This window comes from Histoplasma capsulatum (genome assembly GCF_000150115.1).
Source record: "Histoplasma capsulatum G186AR genomic scaffold supercont2.5, whole genome shotgun sequence".
Classification (NCBI taxonomy): Eukaryota; Fungi; Ascomycota; class Eurotiomycetes; order Onygenales; family Ajellomycetaceae; genus Histoplasma; species Histoplasma capsulatum.
This window is the reverse complement of record NW_025544805.1, coordinates 1,547,292-1,569,694: the sequence shown is the minus strand read 5'-3', so window position 1 is coordinate 1,569,694 and position 22,403 is coordinate 1,547,292. Positions and strand designations below refer to the sequence as shown.

Below are 22,403 nucleotides of genomic sequence, written 5' to 3'. Positions count from 1 at the left end.
GTGCCAGGGGGGATATTTATCATTATGATCAAGGAGCGCTTCTTCATTACCGTAGCCAATAGTGAAACGAAAATACCGTAGTCACCAAATTGATTTGCATGAAAATCCAACGTGTACTAGAATTTCTCAAGATCAAGCGCAACAACATGCCTGTTTCCCGGTGGTTCCATCTGCGTCCAAAGTCCATACCCTTCTTGATGAGACACATCCTGCGGTACGCCTGAGAACACGTTCTTGTGCTCTTTCTGTCCGTCCTCCCATGTAAACGTCCATAAGCTGCCAGTGCTCTGAGTCAGGAGATATTTGTTGTTGATCGTGACGCTGCCCTGAATATTGGTGAGCGAATGCTGCACGGCGCGAGACGCAGTTGCAATGTCATCGTCATCCACTTTAAGGAGGTAGCTGCTTTCATCGAGATCCCAGTGAGTGACGCGGCCGGGGCCGCTCGGGAACCATTCGCCAGTAACAAGACTTAGGTGTTTATTAGAGACTCGTTTAGGCAGTGTACGAGAGTAACTTATTTCAATTGACTACGTACGTACCTTGAGGGATTGCTGGTCCTGTCGAGGCCGACGGCCGAGAAATGCAAATTTTTGACGCCTTCTTTCGGCTGCCATTTGTAGGTTCGCACTTGTGGCAGAACATATCTGAAGGGAAGATTTCAGAAATTAAAACCAGAGACTGGTGTCAAAAAGCAGCTGTTTACCTGTAATTGTACGCTTGATACCCATTTCCAACACGGCCAATACCATCTCCGATGTCAACTTCGTATATATGCCTCATATCAAAGACAAGGAGCCCACCAGTGGTCGCGACCACATAAAGAAAGTGTCCATACCAGGCAATCCCACCAGCATGGAGGCCACTGAGTGCTTCAAAATCTGGCTTCGACCCTCTCGCAGTTGGTTTAACGAGAAGAACATTCCGGTAGGCTCTCTCAGCCCCTTTATTCATGTTGATGAAGGAGATACGGGCACCGCGTTTCCCATCATTATAGTGATCCGAGTGCCAGGAGACCAATAAAGCGATATCGCCTTCATAGTCACCCGTATCGGTTGCGTCTGCGGTTGTGGTTATGCCTTGCGGATACCACTTCCTTGTATTGACATCATCATAACCGTCGATGTCCTCCCACGTAAAAGCTGACAGTTTGTGCTTAACGCCCGGAGAGGAATCTGGGTTGTTGTGATTGGTTTTTGCAAGGACTTGTTTGACGGACTTGATGGGCAGGACCTTATCGAGGTCTTTGATAATGCCAGAGTAATCACTTCCTTTGAGTTTGTAGTCGTCCACAGTGATGTTTTCGAATTCCGCGACGACTGGCGGCAGCGCGCAGAGAGCTGCCGCTGTTGCTAACAGTAGCGAAGACAAGTTCATCATCCCTCCTGATAGCAGGTGTAGAAGGGGTTGGAAAAGGAATCCTTGATTCTACATCTTGCGGGCAGGACGACCGCGGGATGGTCACTGTTTTAAATACGATGATGCATTCCTCAATGTGTTGATCGTCGCCGCCAATGACGGCTAACTTGGTCATCAACTTCCAAGTTTCTTCGTGTATCTGCGCATTACTGCTCATTATTGTGCTGCGCAAACGATTTGAAACGTCCAGAAACACGGATTTGCGAGGACAACTGAAATTGGTGTTGAGAGCGATTCACCTCCCTCGTCTGCGCCTCGTCTTGGCTATTTGCAGCGTGTTGATGAGCATTTTGTAATGTCTCTATTGGCGGATGGCCAGAAAAAGCGGGTTGTGGGGGTACGAGGTTTGGTTTCAACAGGTTCTGGTAGGAGAATGATAGATAGAGCACGTAGAATATACGGCTTGTATTTAGTTTACAAAGTTGCACGGGGAAGGTTTTCATAACAAGTTATATTTACACATGTAATTCATATTCTATACTATAGCTTTTTAGAAAAAAAACGGTACAATATATAGACTAGAAGGGGATTTAAATTATCATTTATAAATTACTCATAATAATGTGAGGTTGAGATATGAGCGTCAAAAATTTGATACGTTGTATGTGACAAGATGGGTGTTTAGTGGACTGGGATTCTAGAGTACTCCATACAAACAGCACAGCAGCTGTAATAAAATACAACTTGTAAGTTTAGCTTTCACAATCCTTTTGTCAACTCAAAACAACCACACGAGACCATCAGCACGGGTTGACAAAAGAGTGCGGACAGGACATTCTCCAGGACAGCCCAATGTCGTATCTGCGTAGTATATGACGTCGCTATGTCTGCAGACGTACTGACCACCACTGCGCCTGAAATAGACGACGCGTCAAGCGGCCTAGAAGATGAAATCGCGGCTCTACGTGCTCAGAGTTAGTTCTTCCACTCCCCTGTTGGTTGTTTTTATGTTGTTGCCACTGACTGCAGTCATAGTCCACAACCTTACCAATCGCAGACAATTTCTTTCATCAAGCCTCCTGTCTACAAATACAGTGCAAGATGCGCTGCGCCAGCATGTCCCGTCCGGGTTGGAAAAGAATATCGAACCCGTCATTCTCAGCAGCGGAGAGCACGCGCGGACCAACCACCATCGTATGACATTCTCCGTTACATCCTTTCCTTTCAAGGACCCTTCACCCCATGCAACATCGCCCAACCTACTAGGTATTCGATTTGACATTTGTACGCGCCATGGAAAATTTGTTCAACCATACTATTTGTTGTTGAAACACGTTGGCAGGCCAGAAAAGAAGATTCTCCAAGTACATCGCCATACCATTCCTGTATTCATACCGTTGAGTCAGCTGGAGCGAAAATACCTTCCTGTGCCCCAGGGCACCAATGAGGCAGATTCTACGAGTACAAAACCTAGGAATACTCCAAAGCAGGACTTACGCAGCCTCGTGCGGGAATTGCGGCGGGAACTTGTCGCATGGCACTTACGCTGTGATGCTCTCAGGTGGCTCCAAGAGGAACTTGGTCTCCTAGACGAAAGCAACCAGGCCTTATCATCACAGCCTAGTACGCGTGAAGATCAGCTGCCTGCGAATGGCTTGGGCATTGTATCCGTTTCTGCAACGGCTGTCGAGGCGAGATACATTCGCATTGAATGGCGAGATGGTCGTGTAGGTCGGATAAAACTCTCTAATAGTGGATTTGTGGAGCGCGCTATTATCATTGGTGATGAGGGGAGAGATAAAATGACAGAAAACTTGCTGACAGGGGGAGACGGGCGTATTGAAAGTGTTATTGAAAGGCTACGGGGTGCCGTGATGCCAGGATGAGTAAGCCATACATCGCGGATGGTTCCGAATAACTGACGTCTTGACCCTGTGTCATTGTCATATATATCTGACCTATCGCCCAATGCAATTCACGCTAGTTGACCAGCCTCCATGACCTGCACTAGGACTTCTGATCGTGAGGATCTGTCAGCTATGGCAACCCATCTTATGGTGTTCACTGCGAAGTACCCACATACTATGGCGATCATGACCGGCCCTTAATGATATTCAGTCGAAATGCTTTCCCAGAATGAGGTGGCAGCATTATGCTCTGCATATTTGCTTCTAGGCAACTGCAGTATTACTTTATTCGAATCAGCCACCAACGATCATCCAAAACCTGGAGCTGGCCTTGACTCGAAGAGTGGATGCCAATCCTCTTGTCGGCAGGGGTGGTCCATATCCCGGATTTGTTCGAAGGTTTAGTTGCTTGGTCAGATCGTGAATTTAATGCCCGCGGTAATGCACGATTCTCATACTCGAGGGAGTTGGAGTTTAGTATGGGAGAGCAATTGGAGTTAGAGATCTAGGCCTCTGAAGCGATACGAACCGGGAATTTGCTCAGCCATTGCGTATGTCGCTGGCAAGAACAGATAAATGCCCTTCCTTTGTTTTAGCAAAAAATACGTGTACATGCTTTTTATGATCATGAGGTTTACTTTTACTTTTGCCCACGCTTACCGATTCATCATTGTTTTGACATGTGAGCTGGTGGATATATATAGTGGATACTTAGTAGAGGCTGAAGCGAGTATAGATGCAACCCACTCTTTCTCCTTTTCGATGCGCCGATAGACTCACCCAGCCTGGGACGAAGTTTCGTGTCAAGAGAAGAACTAGACAGAGTGGATTAGGCTGATGAAAGATCAACATTCGTATTGCTAACAAGCAGCTTTGAGAGCCCGTGGAGATAGGGACGGAGAATTAATTATTAAATAACGTTAACAACAATATCTACAAAATTTGCTCGGCATCTATGTTTTTTTTTAGGCCAGTTTAATCATTCCCGATTTTATGACCTCGAGAATCGCGCGAACAGCTAGGTCTAGATGCAACGACACGGCGGGCGGGCGGTGTGACCAGAACCTTGATTCGTCAATAAAAATGCCAGACCTGCACAATGCTGTACAGGCGATTGAACATGGCGTGCATATTCTCGAAGGTTCAGACGCCATTAAGCGCTATGGATCTGATCCTAACCCCGCGCACGCCCCCCCCCCCCTCTGTGCATAAAAGAACAACTACAGAATCATATTTATGAGGAGTTAAGCAGCTGTGAACTTTTAGTGGTATAAAAAGGCTTAGAGATCGGACCGTAGCTTTGTATCGATTGCAACGATTAGTTAACTAACAGTCGTTCAAACATGCATATTTCTTTGTTACCTAACAATTGGAACACAACGACCAGCTTGTGGAACTCATAGAAAATTTGAACTCGTACGATTCTACTATGCGTGCAAACTGGTAAATTAATCTAGAGTATTTCCCCTTATTCAACTTCAGCATTTTGATCTGTATCGTTATTTTATAAATTATGCAAGATCGCAGGGGGTGGGAAAATATCTAGATAGATATATTTCCGAGTGCGAGTCCAGGAACCTGGAAACGTGGAACTTTGCTGGTGGGTCAAATTTAAGCTTAAACTAACACCTGCAGGCACGACAGGATTTAAGCTTCCCAGCTTTTATTTTTATCTCGCGTGTCCAGTCCAGTTTCCACGCACCAGGTTCCACGCAATCAGGCGACATTATTGAAAGCAAACGTGCAATTTACACTGAAATTTCTTTGAAAAGGTTTTGAGACGTAAAATATTCCCCAGAATTGAAGTATATTGCACGATTCGACTAGTGAAGGAGAATACGACGAAGAAAAAGGAGGATGGTTGTTCTCCCCAACTTCGAAGGGGATGGGACTTGCAGGGATGATCCGAGATATGGATGTGATAACCGGCGACAGATCCCTTGTCGCCAGTGAGAGATTAGTAAATCAGCTTTCCCCGGGACCTAAAATGGTTGGACACAAAGGATGGGAAGTTTGGAGGCTTTCACAAAAGCGGATTCAATCCATTCCATGGAGCCGGAACGGGCGCATCTCTATTTGAGGTAGTTTTTTTTTTGAATAATGTTCATGCACTAGAAATTGTCGGCGAAAACAGATATATTAACTTCGTTTCTATTTATTTCTCTTTCTCTTGGCGCGCCTTTCCTCTGTGCAATAAATAAAAGGACTAGTGGCGCATGCTGAGAATGCATAAATTGAATCACGATACTAGAAGAGGGGAGGAGACGATCACCGGTAGGCAGTTCGTGCTGTACAATTTAAGGAAAACTGGGAAAATGCAAAAGCAAAAGAGAAGACGAAATTATAAACATGCAGCAGAAAAATATGAGGGGTATCAAACTGGCGTCAAATCGTTAAAACAGGGAGATGTCGGGGGAAAAAATGAGTAGAATTTATATGCGGAAATGGTATAGAATGGAGAACAGTGTATGTGATCGAGTCATAATAAAATTGGGCCGGCAATGACTTGGGGCTGTGGAAATCGGGTAGTGTTGGGGATCGACAAGAAAAGTGTGAGCGACAACCAAGGTTGGTATCTGAGACGCATATCGTTTCATTAAGTTAAGACGAATTGCCATTTTCATATTCCTCTGAAAATGAAATGACTGGCAACGGAATATAACAGATGCCCGTGTCGTTTTCCAATCTCTTTCTAACAATTGCTTCTTCAAGCATCCACCTTGTTTTTAAGTGTTGTTCTTGACTGAGAAACCACGTACTGGTAACTGTGGTTTCGTTATTACAACGGCTGACAAGGTTCTGGAAGTCTTTTTCATTTATATCGGCCACTTTGCTAGCTTTCTTCTCTTGTCTCGACATTGTTTCTTGGTATTTCCGTTCCTGGGTATCTCGAAGTACTTTGATCTTTGACATATGTAGAGTATCCATCCTGTCCCGTTCACGGTACCTTTCGAGTAGATGGTCCCTGTCTTTCTGAGTGACATGGCGGTGGCGCGGCTGGATCGGAGGGGGGTCTTCCATGTCATTATCCAGGAACCAGGATTGGGGATGCTGGGGACTGGCAGCCAAGTAGCCTTCCATATGGTGGATACGAATTTCTAGCGTTTGTCTTTCTCGCCGTAGTTCCTCAACTAAGTCAAGCTCCGCATTGAGTTGAAGTTCTTCAAGTCGATTCGCTTCTTGAATGTTCTACAAGTGCAAAAGTCAATATGACAGTATAAACAGGTTGAAAAATCGGAATTGAACACTAACCTGATCATCTATGTCATGTTCAATTCTCTGATGTTCTCTTCTCTTCAAAGATTTTGACTCTTCGTGTCTGAGATAAAGAGACTCGAGAGTGTCTTCTTTGAATGCCAAATGTCGATCCCGTTGGGCCTCCTGAACACTGCGCAACTTTTGCAGTTGAGGACAATTCAAAGTCTCCATCATCGCAGGATTATCTTCTTCATTACTATGGTTTATTGAAGCGCTGTTATTATGTTGCGGCATCAGTTTGCCCAATTTCGCCTGTGAGCACTGAGCCTGTAGGTTATCAGGGCCCGGAGCGATTGATCTGGTATCGAACCACGCAGGAGAAGCAGGCGATTGGACGGCTGCCGCAGAGCGCCTTCTAAAATGCGGAAATTTCCCAAAAGATAGTCTGAAATTACTAAACCTCACTCTTTTCTCACAGCTACCCGACCGGTTTCTCGAGGACGATAAACTCGATCGGTGAAATTGTCGCGGTCTTGACAACGCCGGCAGAGTGCATGGCTGCTCCAAAACCGAACCGGGCGACGTTGGGCGCGTAGAAATGGACGTAGTTGAATACATGCTGCCGGCGATCTCATTGCTTGAAGATAGAGTTGGCGGAGAAGATATAACATTGTTATTTCCATAACAATAACTTGTCGAAGTAAGAGGAGGAGACCCGATGTGAAAGTGAGAAGACGAAGCTGGAAAATAGTTCGCATATCGGGATATATCGAACTGTGGATGTATATCACTGGAAATATCCAAACCAATCTCTTGGGCTATACCGATAAGCTCTCTTTCCACGTCTTCCTCCGTTTGGTCAGGTGGAATTTGTAGAACAACCTCATGGTATTGGCGTTGGTTGATTGATGGAGAGCTGCTATATTCGAGGCTGTTTCTCATGAAAGATTGTGGTGAGTTTTCTGGTGTTGTTGCCGCCGCTATGTCCATAGCTTGCAATCGAGAGAGATACGCCCTGTAAACCAAACAAGCGACCCGCGACGGCGCGGTGAGCCAATATTGGTGATGGACATCAGACAGGGACAGGGATGAGAAGATAGTTAACCTGCGGGGATAATTATCTGGCGGCAACCGGCTAGTCCCTCGAACCCAGAGTGTATCAAATGCACCTGAGAAGGGATATTAAAGAAAAAAGAATGTGAGCTGCAAGCTGCACCACACACAGGTTGGAAGAAGTTTAATCACTGTGGAAGACAGATGGAGCCGCCATACTCCGGCATCTCCACGTGATCATCAGCAGAAAAGGGGGAAACCCGAGGCTCCGGCCCGAGCTCGGTGGACCTTCTTGCGGAGTTTGCAAGCGGGCAGCTTACGGATTGCGGCTGAATGGGCCGGACGCATTGGCTGTCGACCCCCGACTTGGCGTCCAGCCACTGGGAAGGCTTTAGTTGAAGCTACGCCTGACTTTTAAGCACTGCCCTATCCAGTTTACCAGGCTACCCCCGAAAGCTATTTTGGTCCCATTTGCTAGCATGGTTGAGAGTTTCCTGTGAACCCTAGCCTGATAACTTGTTTGGATGGACCATTTATAGCATTAATATTGTCACCAGTCCATGTTCTTGTCCCTCTTGTTTAACATTTCCCCTTGTGGCTTTTCACAACCTTACTATATATCAGTTCAAAGTCATCAAAATCATTATCTCAAATGAAACTGAAGACCATCAGTTGTATTTGATCTGCTCAATCAAAGCTACATAGCAGGCAAATTTCAATTATTCCACTACACATCATATTGAGACCAGAGGGAATAGCTATTCAGCAAAGTCGGGTGCTACAAGCCAGCCAATGATACGACGCTTAATAATACATGACTCAGCCGTTCCACCACAGGCTCTAACCTTAATTTGATGTCAGGTCAAGCGACCAAGATCGCTACCTTGCTTCATTACTATAAATGAGGATAGTAGCTCAACAACCACTTAAAGCTATGGTGTATGTTGCTATTTTGCCATTCTTATTCCTATTTTTGAGCTAAATATGTGCTCAAGTTGTTTTCCATTTCATTGAAACTGTTCCATTTCCCTTTTCCTACCACTCGGCGGTCTTTCAGCCATCTCCATCATGGGCCCTCAACCTGCGGAAATGGATCCACATTTCACCGTATTCATAAGGCTACCATTTCCTAGAGGCGACTTTGTAGATCCTCCTGCGGTATGTCTACTTAAATATACATTTCTTAGGATTTTTATCTGATGGCTGTCTCTAGGTGGAATGGAGTGTTTCTAAAGACCATGCTCTGTGGGATATCCTGTCACGGCCTCCGAAAGGCAATGATATTGATTGTCTGTGAAATCTCTGGCCATCATTCTATCCTTTTCGCGAATTCTAACTAACTTTATGACGATCGGCAGGGAAAGGATTGTATGATATTCTCATGACCGAATGAATTGGGCGTATCTAACGGAGTATAGGGCGGAACATTTTGACGTGACTCTACCGTTCCTTCTCCAGCAAGCAGCATGGCTATATGACAGGCAGCTATCACAGGTTAGAGCTCAGATACGAAAGGTTGGAAATCCTCATTCTGCTGCAAATTCGCCAGTGCCCCAATCGATGTCCGGGAGCGGCGCGATTGGTGGGCAACCTATGAAGAGAGTTGGAAGTGGCGGTGCGTTATATTGAACTATCAAGTAGCTCTTATTTGCACGTTTACTAACTGAGGCACAGCGTCAAGAGACCTGTCGAAATTATCGATACGCCAAAAGGAAGGACAATCCGGGAAACAAGATCCCAGCGCACCTGCTACGCCGATCCACTCCAAAGGTAAGTTCCAGCAAAAAAAGTCATATTTACTATACACTGATATTGACTACTGCTCTGCAGGCCCCCTGTACCCAACTGTCTCACCAATGAACCCTCCGATTCAGGCGATGGGCATAAGATCCCAATCACCTCGACAAGCAGCACTTGTTTATGCAGATTCCACCGGTCGTAACCAGCAATCTTTGAGAAAGGAAGCACGCACGGTTTCTTCACCTCTTACATCGCCCCCATTGGAGCAAGACATCTCACCAGCTAGCTCATCTTCCTCGTCATCCTCTGACTCCGGAGCCGAAGAGACGACGAGACGAGGGCCTCCGTTCGCAAGGTTTGGTAGATTTTCTGTCCACCGGGGAAGTAATAGTATTGATGAAGATGAAGAGGACTCGCCGGCATTTTTGCCTTTAACCACACACCATAAGTCATCTATACAGCAAGCGGGACATGACCCCAGCGCAACTCTTCGGCAGGAGCCAGAACTACCCGGCCATCCACATGCCGGTTCGGCAGACACCACTATCCCTTTGATCAAGACCTCTGCAACAGAATTTTCAGCCAGCTCGGGCAGCTCAGAGCCAGCAAGTAGCGCAGCGTCGAACGAAAGACCCCGACCGACTGGCCACCCCATCAATCCCAACCGGAGGAGAACTGCGGAATTGGCTCGACTCAGTCCACGTCGGCGTGCAGCTGGCCGAGAGGGAAGTGATGGGACGCCCAGCATGGGCAGTAGCTTTAGCGATTTGGATGGTGCGCCGTTTCCGTTTCCTCAACAGATGAATATAATATGCCCTTGTGTTCGTCGGTTTGCTAACTACTATATCCAACCCGCAGACGCCAGCTTGACACAATCTGCACTGGAAGAAGCTCTTCTAAGTACGATGCAACGTGGTGGAGTTGCAAGCAGGATGAGCACAATTAGCCAGGCGCTCAAGAGCAGATATTTGTAGCATAGCCCCCCGTAGTACCGCTTTATTGCCATGTACATGTCTTGCCTGAAAATAGCTGCTCTTTTATTAGATTTTAGATAGGCTTCACTGAGTCGCAATCAAGAAACTATTGATCACGTGGTATACAGTATCGACATGACGTCATCTCAGCTGGGGGTTTCGAGGCAAACTTAAAGTTTCATCCCAGGAAGTCAAATTCAGACAACAGAGCCAGAGGGCTTACCCAAGGGCCGTCCACAACATAACAACAGAACAGAACACACGGACTGCGAATCTAGTTGCACCGGTCGTATTGGACCTGAAGCCATTCAATTGAGCTCGGTACCAGGCTATTCCGGCGTCGCCCCACCGTGCCCCTCCTTTAGGATCCCAGGAGGGTGGAATCGGGCGAGCTACATTACAGAACGTTTATCCATGTTACTCTTCGAAAGAAAGGCAATTCTCAACTCAATTCTCAAGGAAAAACAAGGACTGTCAGGGTTTTTGGATTGAGATTGCGGTCAACTGAAGGGTGGTTGCAAGGTTTCTGCTGAGCTGATTGAACGCAAGGCCTGCTAAGGATACTGACTGGTACGAGTATATAATTTTACTTCGTTGTTCGATTTTCCCGCAAGTGCATTGCGAAATCAACCCATTGGTCGCTCTTCCCACCATTCCTCCAACTCTGCGGAAATGGCGCTCCCGAGTGCCAAAGTAGAAAACGTCCCACCTACGCTCGCGCCGGAGCCTGATTATTTCAAAACCAATCCTCCGCCTCGGGACCTCGAAGCGCACGCGGCCCAGGTCCAAGAATTTGTAGATCTCCATCTAGCTGCAAGCAGACGGGTGGTCCTCGTCACCTCCGGTGGGACCACCGTGCCCCTCGAAACCCAAACGGTGCGGTTCATCGACAATTTCTCCGCAGGCACACGAGGGGCCACATCAGCCGAATACTTCCTCCAAGAAGGCTACGCGGTGATATTCCTGCATCGCCAATTCAGCCTGCTTCCGTACTCGCGACACTATAGCCACTCGACCAATTGTTTTCTAGATTTCATGGACGAAGCCGCCGTGCCACCCTTGTCATCTCCAGGCTACGATGAAAATAACCCAGACCACGGCGCGATTGTAGTCCGCCCAGAGTACCAGGATGAAATGCGCAAAGTACTCCGCCAGTACCGCTACGCGAAACAGAACCAACTCCTCCTACTCATCCCCTTTGTGACAGTGACGGAGTATCTGTACGAGTTACGCTCACTAGCGACAATCATGCGACCCCTGGGCGCCAATGCGCTCTTCTACCTCGCCGCGGCGGTTTCAGACTTCTTCATCCCCCGCGATCGCATGGTCGAGCACAAGATCCAATCCTCAAACGAGGTGTCCACGCCCGCTTGCCAACCAGCACAAGGCCACAGCGTCATCCCCGCCGACAGCATCTACACAGGCTTCAATGATCCGCAGCCACCAACCCATGGCAAGAAACTGATCGTCGACCTGGACCCGGTGCCCAAATTCCTCCACAGCCTCGTGAACGGCTGGGCGCCACAGGGCAGTATGGTTGTCAGCTTCAAGCTGGAGACGGATCTGTCGCTTCTGATTTCCAAGTCCGAGCAGGCGCTCAATCGCTACTCGCATCACCTCGTCATTGGTAATTTGCTTTCGACGCGCAAGTGGGAAGTTGTGTTCGTTTCTCGGGGCCCGGATGGGAAGATTTTGGAGCATTGGTTGCGGATCCCGAAGGCTGCGGCGCCACAGAGTGGTTCGAAGAGGCTGAGCTGGAATACAGTCCAACCACGACAACATGAATCTGTGACGAAAGGGAAGAAGGACGGCGTAGTTGTGACGACGGCAGATGCCAATGCGGGCGAGATGTTGGAGATTGAGAGCTTAATTGTTCCGGAGCTGAAGAAGAAGCATTCGGCGATGATACAGGCAGTTCTTGCAAAGAAGGAGTAGATGTATTTGTTTTCCACTGATATCGATGCGTGCAAGCGGTTATGGGTGTTTTGTATTTTCAACTATATATATGTATACATATATATATATTTGAATCGTGGCGAAGTTTCGCTACTTTTTGACAGACATATCACAAGATATAAAACCAGTAGATATCGATTCTATATTAGTTTCTCAGTTCTAGATATATTATCTGTATAATTGTATTTCGTATAGTAAATTCCTTCCTTCCTTTCTTTCTTTCTTTTGGTGGTATCAAAGAGTTGAAACAAGTTCTAATAGGCTAATTCATTGTGAAATAGTGAAAGCATTGTCTCTTCAAGTCAGATATTTTAAGTTTGGCTTCTGACTACACTCTCAGTGGCTGGCCTTTTTCCATTTTGACATCACCATTTGGCACTATCATTAAATTACAATTTTGGATATGGCTACGGCTGCGAATCAATAATAACGGAAGCCTGAATCGAGCTTAGTCCCTTCAAGAACACCAAACAGCGGCAGTTGCAAACTCAGTTCCATAGAGAGATAAACTAATAATAATTGGCCCCGGGCAAAAAATAGTATTAAACACTTTCTTTTCAATTTTAAAACCCACACACAACCGCGGTAGCATACTCTAATCAAGGGGTGGCGCCGCTGGATCTTCCATACACTGATCAACTCTCATAATCCTCTTTCCAGTATTCCTCGCAATCTGGATAAAATCCTTTGTGTACATCACTGTATCCTTGCTGAGGAAGTGCATCACTACCAGGTCACCCCCCTTATCCACGTCACGCTGGAATGCTTCAACTTGCTTTTCAGGGGTGGGTGAACCAACCCACAACCAGTCTTCGATATCGACACTCCAGTTGATAATCTGAGGGTCTTTGATGAGCCTAGCGAGTCGCTGGCGAGTGCGTGCTCCAAGGATGCCATATGGCGGACGGAAGTATCGACCTTGGGAAAGTTAGCCCCATTCGTTAAAGTTGAGTCGCGAAGGGCCAGTCGGTCAAGGCTCTGTAAAACTCACTTTCGAATCCCAGCTGCTCTCTTACTATCTGGATGTTCTTAATAATATCCTCATCGATTTCTGCATCAGTTTTAAGTTCTTCTATCCTATCCGTTTGTTAGCAATGGATCGCCAGTAGCAACTGACGCTTACCTCTCGAGGAAATAACATACGGAGGATGCGACCATGAATGAAGCGCAACTTGATGCCCGTGTGCCAACATGTCCTTATATAGATTGGTCCACCCAGAGTTCGGAGCCGCCAGTCCATTCCCCACTGTGAAGAACGTCGCATTGATTCCCTCAGCGGTCAGAATGTCCATCATCTGTCGCCCCAACTCCAGGGAGCCATCGTCAATACCAAACGCGAACGAATTCGGGCGTTTGCACCGTTTCCATAGAGACCCGGTCGGTAGCTTTTTGGGAGCAGGGAAATTTTCAGGTCTTGTCGCAGTGATTTCCACTTTCGATACTTTCAATTTTTCGTCGAGATAGAACCCTTTAAACGAGACAGACAAAGCACGGGTATAATCGATATTGAAATGCGAGATAGGGATATAGACATCATTATCTTTCATATATCTATGGGCCTCTACGTCATCCCATGTTTCCGGGTAGGGGTTTTTGAAGGCATCACATTGGGGATTATTTTGGCTCAAGGAGACGGTGAAATGGCTTCCCCCCTGGCAGACGATGTGTAGGTACATGTCCTTATACGGATTAAGGTCGTAACAGGTGCTCGTGAGCTGGGTGTGGAAGTTCTGGTCGGCATTGGTGGGAGAAAATTCCACGAAGCCGTAGCCCCACTCCACGGGCATGTCTTCACCACCGCCATGCCAGGCATCTAGGTCGTTGCGCCCTCCATTTGTGAACGTGTCGATCACAAGAACAGGATCTTCCCCTGGCTGGGCGCGTGGAATATTGGAGGCGGACGTAGACCGTAGGAAGAGTGCAAGACATATTCCGCGGTTTGCGAGAGCAACAAGGTTAGCGAATCTCATTCTCGATGGCAATACTCCTTTTTCCTTCTGTTTCTTGTTTGTTTATCGTGGGACGTATGGGTGATTCCAGAGAAAACGACGTGGACGGGTAGAATGGTTTTGGAGGACGTGATCAATGAACCCTTGAAGCAGTGAAGGGATCCTATCAGCAATACCTGGATAGCTGCTCGCCGAGCTGTATAATATGAAAATATAGGGAGGTAGAATATCCAGGCAAACAAGAACCAGTTTGTATATCTGCGCATGTCAAGCAACGAAGGCAGAGAACGGCCACGGACACGCCCAGCAGGAGGCTCTTCCCCACGCTGTGGTTTACAACAGGCTCCACCATCGCCCTTTCCTGCATAAAAGGTATGTGTGTGTAAATGGCGGAAGGAGCAGCAGCGTATAATTTGTGCTGGTGGTGTATCAGGAACTTCATGTCGATACATGTTCCCCTTGATATTACAGTCCAATCGGGAAAATCAGGGATAGCCATCTCAACTTAGATTCGCCGTTTGATATAACTACCTAGTCTAATCTACATAAGTAGCTACACTACCTCTCTCATAAGAAGATTCCCTATGGGCGAGGCGCAATTGTGAACACAAACAAAGAGAAAGACAAAAAACTCCCATTGCCAGTCCACTCATGAAGGAAACGAACCCCTCATTCAATCGGCCTGTGAGTTGTGTTGCAGCAGTGTTGCAACCATCCAAATTAGAACAGAAAGACGACGTAAAATCAAAGGCAAATCGTCTCAACCATACCTCCCGTACTCCCTTCAATAAACCTCCAAAAAATTCCCCCAATATTTCCTCACCTTTTGAGAAAACAAAAAAAGGGGGTGTGGGTTGAGAGGGTGTTGTCAGCTAATTATCTATCTCAAGATCGTGGGGATGCGTTATCCTTCAATGCCGTGGCCCGATGTGGATATAGATCGCTCGGAAACGAAAGACACGTCTACCAGCCAATGCTAGGATTCTCGGTGTTCCACCCTGGCGCTGCTTCTGGCTCCGCAGAAGTAGTAGGGGTTGGCGCAGGCCCCCATCCATCCCCCCCAGAAGCATCCCCCCCGTCAGTTTTTTCGTCTTCGTCATCCGTATCATCGTTGAAGCGAACGTCATCTCCCTCTGGTTTCTCGGACTCGAGGAAGTCAGGCAAGGGCTGCTTGCACTCTAACAAGATCTTAACTAAGTCCGCTGCAATGTCGCTGTTACGATCGTGGTTGTAGAAAGAAGTAGCGAGTCCTTCGTTTCCGATACGGGCAGTGCGTCCTGAGAAAATTTAAGTTAGCTAAAATTCTCTCTCTCTTTTCTTTTCTTTCTTTCGCCTTTCCGTGATGACATACCGATTCGATGGATATATTCCTCGATTCCCCCGTGAGTGGCGCTGGGCATGTCGAAGTTGATAACATGCATGACGTTTTTTATATCAAGGCCACGCGCAGAAACACCGGTAGCAACCATGATGGGAGACTTTGCTGTCTTGAATGCACGTCTACACATTCTACAATTAGTGACTCGAGGTGTCTCGAGGTCCCTCGGGCAAAAAAAAAAAAAAAGAAGAAAGAAAGAAAGAAAAAAAGAAATTGTGAATCCAAAACAACTTACAGGGCATCTTCTCGTTCGCGCTGGGTACGGTCAGAATGAATAGATGTACTGGGGAGGCCCATATTGTACAGGTAATCGTCGATTAGGTCGGCTTGGGCCTTCGTATTGACGAAAACAAGGGTACGGGAGGGGGGCATGGAAATAAGCAAGTCGTACAGGGCCTGCTTTTTCAAATGGTCTTCCGCGTAGACGATGTTCTGGCTCACATTCAGATGGGCACTTCCAGCACGGCCGATGCGGATACGGACGTGGTCCGCCGCAAGGAATTTGCGGGCAAGTTCACGACAACTTTTGTTGAAAGTCGCGGAGAACATCATATAGCGATGATCTGCATCTTCGTTGGTATCTATACTCATTGTCAGAAAGTTCCTGCATTCAGTAATTATCCTAGCTTGTTTCGTATAAGTACCTCCACCAGACATCAGCTTGCTTAGTTCGGTTTCCCAATCAGAGTGAAGCATTTCATCCGCTTCGTCAACAATGGTGTACTTGACACGATGAAGAGAAAGGATGTGCGGCTTCTCCATGAAGTCAAGAAGACGCCCTGGTGTCCCGATGAGGACATCGCATCCTTTCTGGAGTTCAAGGCGCTGTTCACGCGTTGGACCACCGCCATACACAACACAGGGCCGCAACATAGAACGGTAGCACAAACGGCGAGCTTCGTCAAAGATTTGAGTTGACAGTTCGCGGGTTGGGGCCACGATAAGGACTAGAGGCTCCGCTCGAACACAGTCCAATGATTCGTTAAACCCATTGCCCAGGTCTGGACGAGGAGCGGCGAGCTTCTTTGCCTTTCCCATCAATTTGGATAAGACAGGTATTAGAAACGCGGCAGTTTTGCCGGAACCTTACTGTGTCAGTAAGGGGCATTCTCGAGCTTAGGGTTAGAAATTGGCTCCTTACCTGTTTGGGCCACGGCAATGAGATCGTTCCCGGTCAAAACTGCTGGAATGGCGTACGCTTGAATTGGTGTGGGAACCTTATAGCCACATAGCTTGATATTCTCACGCATAACCGGATGCAAACCTGCATCATCGAACTGGACATTTATTCTCAGTAAACCTTTCAACACGGAAGACAGAAGGTAGCTTACGTTCTTCACAGGATCGGGTTGATGGGTTGTTTCTGCCGTAACTTTGACTTCACGAAGGCTAGTGACTGTTAGTATTGCCCACAAAACGATGGTTTCGGGAACCGACCAAGGAATTCGATACTACTTACCGATCGAACTTGTTCCCCGCGCGGTTCAGGTACTCATCGTGGAAAAGCATTTTCTCAAGCTCCTCATTCCGAGGACCCACATCGCCATACTCCTCCTTCCACTCGTACTTCGCGGCATTGGAAGCCCACTCAGGGAGATCGGTTAAGCCAGCACCCTCACCAGGCTTTGGATCCGCATTGTACGTGTCATAATCGTAGCGTTGAGGCTCTGTCCAACCTTTTTGACGCGCCAAAGCTGCAGCCTCCTCTTTCAAGTTATTTGCAGAGTCCGCAACCTGGTCGATGGCCTCTGTCATTTTCTGCACTCCAAACCTTTCGTTTTCTTTCCCGTTCACAGACATTTCGGGCGTATCTCTAGCCTTGAGTTATAGAGATCATTCAAACTATGTGGACGAACGGGAGAGTCAGTTTTGTATTAGACTATAAAAGGGGTGGTATCGTCAACAGGGGGAAGATAGAGCGTGGAGGGGGGAATAAAAAGGCCACAACAACACAACCAATCAACCATGACAGCCAAGGATAGACAACAAGTATTGAGAAACCATCAAGGACGAAACGAAAACTGCACCAAAATTTCAACTCGAAGGAGCTCATACGGACGGAAAGCTCGGTGAATAGACCTCCAACACCCAGCAATCCTTGCTCTAAAATTGTCCAGGACGTTTGGAGAGATACCAAACCCAATCCGTAGAACACATAAATACAGCAAAATCCCAGTACTAGCGAGTAGATAGAGGGAGCCCTTGAAATATACAAGCAATACAGATGAATCCAAACCATGGGCGCGTGGTGGGAGTTGAGAGGAATGTTAGAAGCTAGGATGTGGAATAGCCACATAAGGATATCGTGAATGCCAAATCAACAGGAACACGCACTTACTAGAGTTTCAAATGACGATGGCGAGGTAATCCGTCAAGGGGGATTCGCCGATGGTGGCCTCTGAAAGGCAACGAAGCGTAGGATACGATGAAGGCGTGCCCAAGTAGAGTCTGAGTGCGTAACAAAGAGAGAGTCCTGGGAATTCCAATTGTGGGGGAAGAACTGGGATTGAGAAAGAAGGACCACCAGATGAGTGAGGTCTGAGGAAGGACAAGAGAGTGAATGGAGAAAGACACGTTGTCCCGTGTTGTGATGGCTGATATTTACTCTCCTTTGTTTCCTCTGTTACTGTTGTTGCCGAAGAGGATGAGGCGGCGCTGAATTTTGATGACATGTGAGAGCATCATCATTCATAAGTAAGTGATTGTCATCCCGCTCTCCCTATGAGAGAAGCTTCTTGACATATCTATACAGAAAAATCACAAAGAAGGATGCATAGCCCTATTATGGACCTGAAAATGCACTTCTGGGATAATGAGATGTATTTATCCTGTCATGGCCATAAGAGTGTCATGCAGTAGTGTATCACTGTAAAAGGAAGTGTGATGCGGTATTGCTTTTGATAAGACATTACATTGAGTTCCCCCAGGTAGAGGAAGATGGATAATGGAAACAAATTCTTCAAATACGGCTATTTGCCGACGGAATCACAAATGCCGTTGGCATTCCATGCAGAATCCCAGGAAGAGGTAGGATTTACAATGGATGGGTGGGAAACCCAAGAAGGAAAATGTTGAACTTTCCAGGGAATACAGCAGCCATCCCAAACATCATTAGGACTCAAAGTAATAATCATTTTCCAGCTCAAACCATCTCTCTCGGGCCTGTGCATGGTCTGTGGATTTATCAAAGTTGGCGAGCTTTGTCGATGAGTGGGCGGATAATCCATTATCCGAGCCCCTGAAGTATGCAGTGGGAGCTTGAGAATGGGGGTTCAATGTCTTCAGACTAACATCAAGCTAACTTTTTCATCGATATTCAAGTTTACCGAATCAGCCAAAATGCTGCTGGACTTTTTCTGGTTTGCTCAATGTTTGCCAAAGAGAAAGATAAGCGCCTCAACGTTCAACCAAAACTCCCCCAAAGATCGAAGATGAAGGAAAGGGGCGAAACAAGAAGAAAAGAAGAAAAGAATAAAGAAAAGAAAAGCAGAAAGATGCCACTAGTTCCCATTTACCCCCAGCAACTACTTGAACCATCTAACGCTTCGCTTCAACCATCACAAATACCCCAATGCTCGGCACGCCGTCCGCTACAACATAAACCACATACGGACCAGGCGGTGCAATATTATTATCCGGCGGCATAGTAACTAGGATTGTCTGACTCTTGCTCTGAGGCTGATAGCCGACATGATCAAGGTATAGCATTCGATGGCCCATGTGCAGCGAGTGGGTGACGAACCCACCATGGTAAAGCACTACACGCAGGTCATTGGGTTCGGTATGGAGCTTGAAGTCCACCGTGAATGGTTCGCTGTCCACGAGGAGGTGTTTATTGGGTAATTCAACATCGTATGGTCGAAATTTATCTCTCCCATCTAGGAGGTAGTGAGGTGTGTATATCTCTACTCTGAACTCTGTGGCGAATGCCTGTTCCGCAACGTCGGGATTAGGCACCAAGATTGGTTGTTCCACAGGGTTTGATCCTGCAATCATAACAGTCCCATCTAGCAAAACGAGCGCGACAGAGTGGTACATTCGCGCGATTTCTGTCTTTCCTCCGATACTCCATCGGCGACCCAGGGGAGCTTCTGGGTCATAGATCCACGCATCAAGGGACGGGTCTTTTGCGATTCCAAATCCTTGCGCACCACGGTTGCAACCATTGAGCCAGATTAGTTTTCCATCAGGGAGCATCATTCCTTCTACCATAACTCTACCGTCGGGCATCAGCTCCAGTTCCCACTGTGGATCCTTCGACAACGGCTTAATACGCCCACAACTTGGATCGGTTGGACTGGCGATTCCCACAAATGCTCCTCCCCCACATATTATTATTTCATCGTCCCATCCATTTGCGGCTCTCAGAGGGAGAAGGACGCTCCCTCCAGTATTTGGATAGCTTCGATAATCACCAGGTAAATCTGGTAGTTTCTTAACCGTCTTCTGGCCATGAGCATCGAAAATTTCAGCTGACCGCGCAACAAACACGAAAACGGTGCCGTCCTTTAAAAGGTGGAGGAACGGATACATGTAGTAGGGTTGATTTTTTTCAAGGATAGGAAATAAGACGCTATGGCCAAAGGGAATTCCATCCTTATTGAGTAACTCATATGTCGGGTTGTTATTCGCTATCACGGAAGGATTGAGCCCATTGAGGCTGCCAGACACAACGAAAACTGTTCCGTCGCGAAGGGTTTGAGCACTTGCATACCACCTGTTGGTCGAGAGTTTGTTACCCGGCTCATCCCATGATTTTCCATCCCAAGCTTTAGTGTCTAAAGGTCGCGTTAGATATCGAAGTGCTCGGAATCCATCACCAACTGTGGGGTCCATTGGCAACGGAGAATTTCCACCAATGCTAATTAGCCGCCCATCTTCTAGGAATGCCCCACCCGAGCAAAAAGCATTTGTCTATATTATGACATTAATTCTGAGAGAATTAAAAAATAAAGACATGACATGGTCTCACCTCATAACGTAGTGGCGCAACCATATTAGTAGATGGGTCATATTCAGACGAATATGCATACTGGCCGTTGTCCAGTATTAGTTGGGTATAGTTTTCGACCTTGTCTATGAATACAACCCGACCATTGGCTAGAAGTGCGGCAGACATTGCTGGAACCCCGGATTGGCCAACAACTTTAAAAGTTCCGTGTATCGTGTCCGGCGCATGGGTGTTGGGACTAAGAATCTCGAAAAGGTTACCTGACTCACATTCCCCTGACTGACAACCAGGACCACAATGAGATGAGGTGCTCCCACAAAACTTAGAAGAAGCGTCAGCACGCATTCGAATCATAAATTGTCAGCTAAAAGTGGAACACCTACCCCGTATGCCGAGCAGCATGATCCCCCAGGCCAGTCACCACAAATGGTATCGCCGTTTTCTGGACCGCAAAGGCCATCAATGGTTTCCTTGAGATCTAATTTTGGCTTCTCCTCCTGTTTTTGCCTCAGTGTCATACGATGAACCTTATTGGTCGACAAATTTGATGGATTCATTAGGTTTTGGGGAGCCCCAAGTGAGACGCTGCTATTCGCACCCATAGTGGTATGTTCACTTCCACATTGCAAGTTGCTGCAGCACCAATTGTCAGTTAATAGGAACCCAAAACTATGGAGGATCTCCTTTTTCGAATAAGTATGTCTTGTTTTAGCCTTGGGCTAGAACAATCTATCTTTCTATCATGTATCCTCACAAAATCTCGCTGATAATGTGGATACCGGGAAAGGGGGCGTACTCAGACTGGCCTGGAGAATACATATAATTCGTGTTCCGATTGCCATCGGTATGAACACTGTAACTCTGGGTGTCACAATTGTTATATCCACCTTCCTGTGATGCCAAAGGATCAGACGCCGTTGACGTAGTGACAGATTCGGTTTCCTGCGTCGCAGAAGGCGATTGTCGAATTGTTGATATCGGAAAATCATCTGAAACATGCCGATTATCATCTTCACATCTGGAATAGAGAGGTTAACAGCCATATTATGGCGAAGAAAACCACAGACCTTGCAAGATATGTCAAACTAACATTCCGTGACGTGAGCAGCGCTGACCACGAAAACATCCCTGGAATGCTGGCAGAATGGGGTCGCAAGCAAGAGGCGGATGCTCGAAAATGATATTTGCGTGAACCGAGCAGACGAGAAGTAGAAGTAATAGAGGTGCCATCTTTGAGGGAGTGGGAGTGGTATACATGTCAGCTTAGGAGATATTGATGGTTTCTAGAATGATAACCAAGGACCAGGGATATATTGGGTAAAAAAAAATGAAGCAACCAGAACCAGCGTTTAGACCAAGTATCGAGATAGAGTTATGAAGTTCCCATTGGCAGACTGCAATGTCCTGGAAAGCATCTATGGCGAATAGTGGCTTTCTTGGGGGGATAAATGCCCCGTCGTGTTGGGGTGATAGAGAAGACAGATGACAGCAACAGCGGAGATGTGCAGCATTAACGTAAAGATTAGACTGTATATGAGATCCCATTCACTTAGCAGTTCTCGCTCACAGACGATGAAATGTTCGATGTCAACACTGTCGAACGATGCCTCTCCTGCAGCCATCAGGGAGCAGTCGCGTGTCATGGTCATGGCGGCTTAGACAGCAGCCACGACGCAGAAGGTGTTTGCGGTTGAAAAGCAGAGTGAGGGAAAGCAGAGAATAGAGGAACATCAACATCGATATTGACAGCGACAGCCACGGCGGAGAGAAGCAAGGCCTGCGTAAATATGCAAACCTGGTATGCATATGCCAAGCCAACATCCGCAACGCAAAGGGAAGAAAAGTCTCAGATATAATAATTTAAATATTCAATTTTCGTAAGGATACTATTACCAACGCCATCTATTGACTATCGTCCTCTTTCATGTTTCGGTTTTC

The 22,403-nt window shown here is 46.9% G+C and overlaps 8 protein-coding genes across 8 annotated transcripts; 3 read left to right on the top strand and 5 right to left on the bottom strand.

Moving 5' to 3' along the window:
• Nucleotides 1–116: 116 nt before the first annotated feature.
• On the bottom strand, nt 117–1,377 carry HCBG_04486 (uncharacterized protein; the record flags this gene model as incomplete). Its single annotated transcript, XM_045431535.1, has 3 exons — nt 117–471; nt 543–647; nt 707–1,377. The coding sequence occupies 3 exons, from the start codon at nt 1,375–1,377 to the stop codon at nt 117–119; spliced, it is 1,131 nt and encodes a 376-aa protein (XP_045288088.1).
• Nucleotides 1,378–2,242: 865 nt separating this feature from the next.
• HCBG_04485 (uncharacterized protein) lies at nt 2,243–3,890 on the top strand (the record flags this gene model as incomplete). The annotated part of the gene is made up of 2 exons (XM_045431534.1): nt 2,243–2,333; nt 2,395–3,890. The coding sequence occupies 2 exons, from the start codon at nt 2,243–2,245 to the stop codon at nt 3,243–3,245; spliced, it is 942 nt and encodes a 313-aa protein (XP_045288087.1).
• A 1,977-nt stretch (nt 3,891–5,867) lies between these two features.
• On the bottom strand, nt 5,868–7,454 carry HCBG_04484 (uncharacterized protein; the record flags this gene model as incomplete). The annotated part of the gene is made up of 2 exons (XM_045431533.1): nt 5,868–6,455; nt 6,519–7,454. The coding sequence occupies 2 exons, from the start codon at nt 7,452–7,454 to the stop codon at nt 5,868–5,870; spliced, it is 1,524 nt and encodes a 507-aa protein (XP_045288086.1).
• A 1,131-nt stretch (nt 7,455–8,585) lies between these two features.
• HCBG_04483 (uncharacterized protein) lies at nt 8,586–10,351 on the top strand (the record flags this gene model as incomplete). Its single annotated transcript, XM_045431532.1, has 6 exons — nt 8,586–8,675; nt 8,731–8,810; nt 8,936–9,132; nt 9,192–9,287; nt 9,348–10,031; nt 10,116–10,351. 6 exons carry the CDS (start codon nt 8,586–8,588, stop codon nt 10,229–10,231), a joined length of 1,263 nt encoding a protein of 420 aa, XP_045288085.1.
• Nucleotides 10,352–10,465: 114 nt separating this feature from the next.
• HCBG_04482 (DNA/pantothenate metabolism flavoprotein) lies at nt 10,466–12,293 on the top strand (the record flags this gene model as incomplete). Its single annotated transcript, XM_045431531.1, has 1 exon — nt 10,466–12,293. The coding sequence occupies one exon, from the start codon at nt 10,904–10,906 to the stop codon at nt 12,164–12,166; it is 1,263 nt and encodes a 420-aa protein (XP_045288084.1).
• A 489-nt stretch (nt 12,294–12,782) lies between these two features.
• On the bottom strand, nt 12,783–14,157 carry HCBG_04481 (uncharacterized protein; the record flags this gene model as incomplete). The annotated part of the gene is made up of 3 exons (XM_045431530.1): nt 12,783–13,105; nt 13,179–13,264; nt 13,331–14,157. 3 exons carry the CDS (start codon nt 14,155–14,157, stop codon nt 12,783–12,785), a joined length of 1,236 nt encoding a protein of 411 aa, XP_045288083.1.
• Nucleotides 14,158–15,099: 942 nt separating this feature from the next.
• Nucleotides 15,100–17,314, bottom strand: HCBG_04480 (DEAD-box protein; the record flags this gene model as incomplete). The annotated part of the gene is made up of 6 exons (XM_045431529.1): nt 15,100–15,413; nt 15,488–15,636; nt 15,750–16,599; nt 16,656–16,791; nt 16,846–16,903; nt 16,974–17,314. 6 exons carry the CDS (start codon nt 17,312–17,314, stop codon nt 15,100–15,102), a joined length of 1,848 nt encoding a protein of 615 aa, XP_045288082.1.
• A 1,447-nt stretch (nt 17,315–18,761) lies between these two features.
• HCBG_04479 (glyoxal oxidase) lies at nt 18,762–22,114 on the bottom strand (the record flags this gene model as incomplete). Its single annotated transcript, XM_045431528.1, has 7 exons — nt 18,762–20,428; nt 20,487–20,744; nt 20,849–21,098; nt 21,262–21,483; nt 21,533–21,695; nt 21,809–21,992; nt 22,037–22,114. 7 exons carry the CDS (start codon nt 22,112–22,114, stop codon nt 19,052–19,054), a joined length of 2,532 nt encoding a protein of 843 aa, XP_045288081.1.
• Nucleotides 22,115–22,403: the final 289 nt, after the last annotated feature.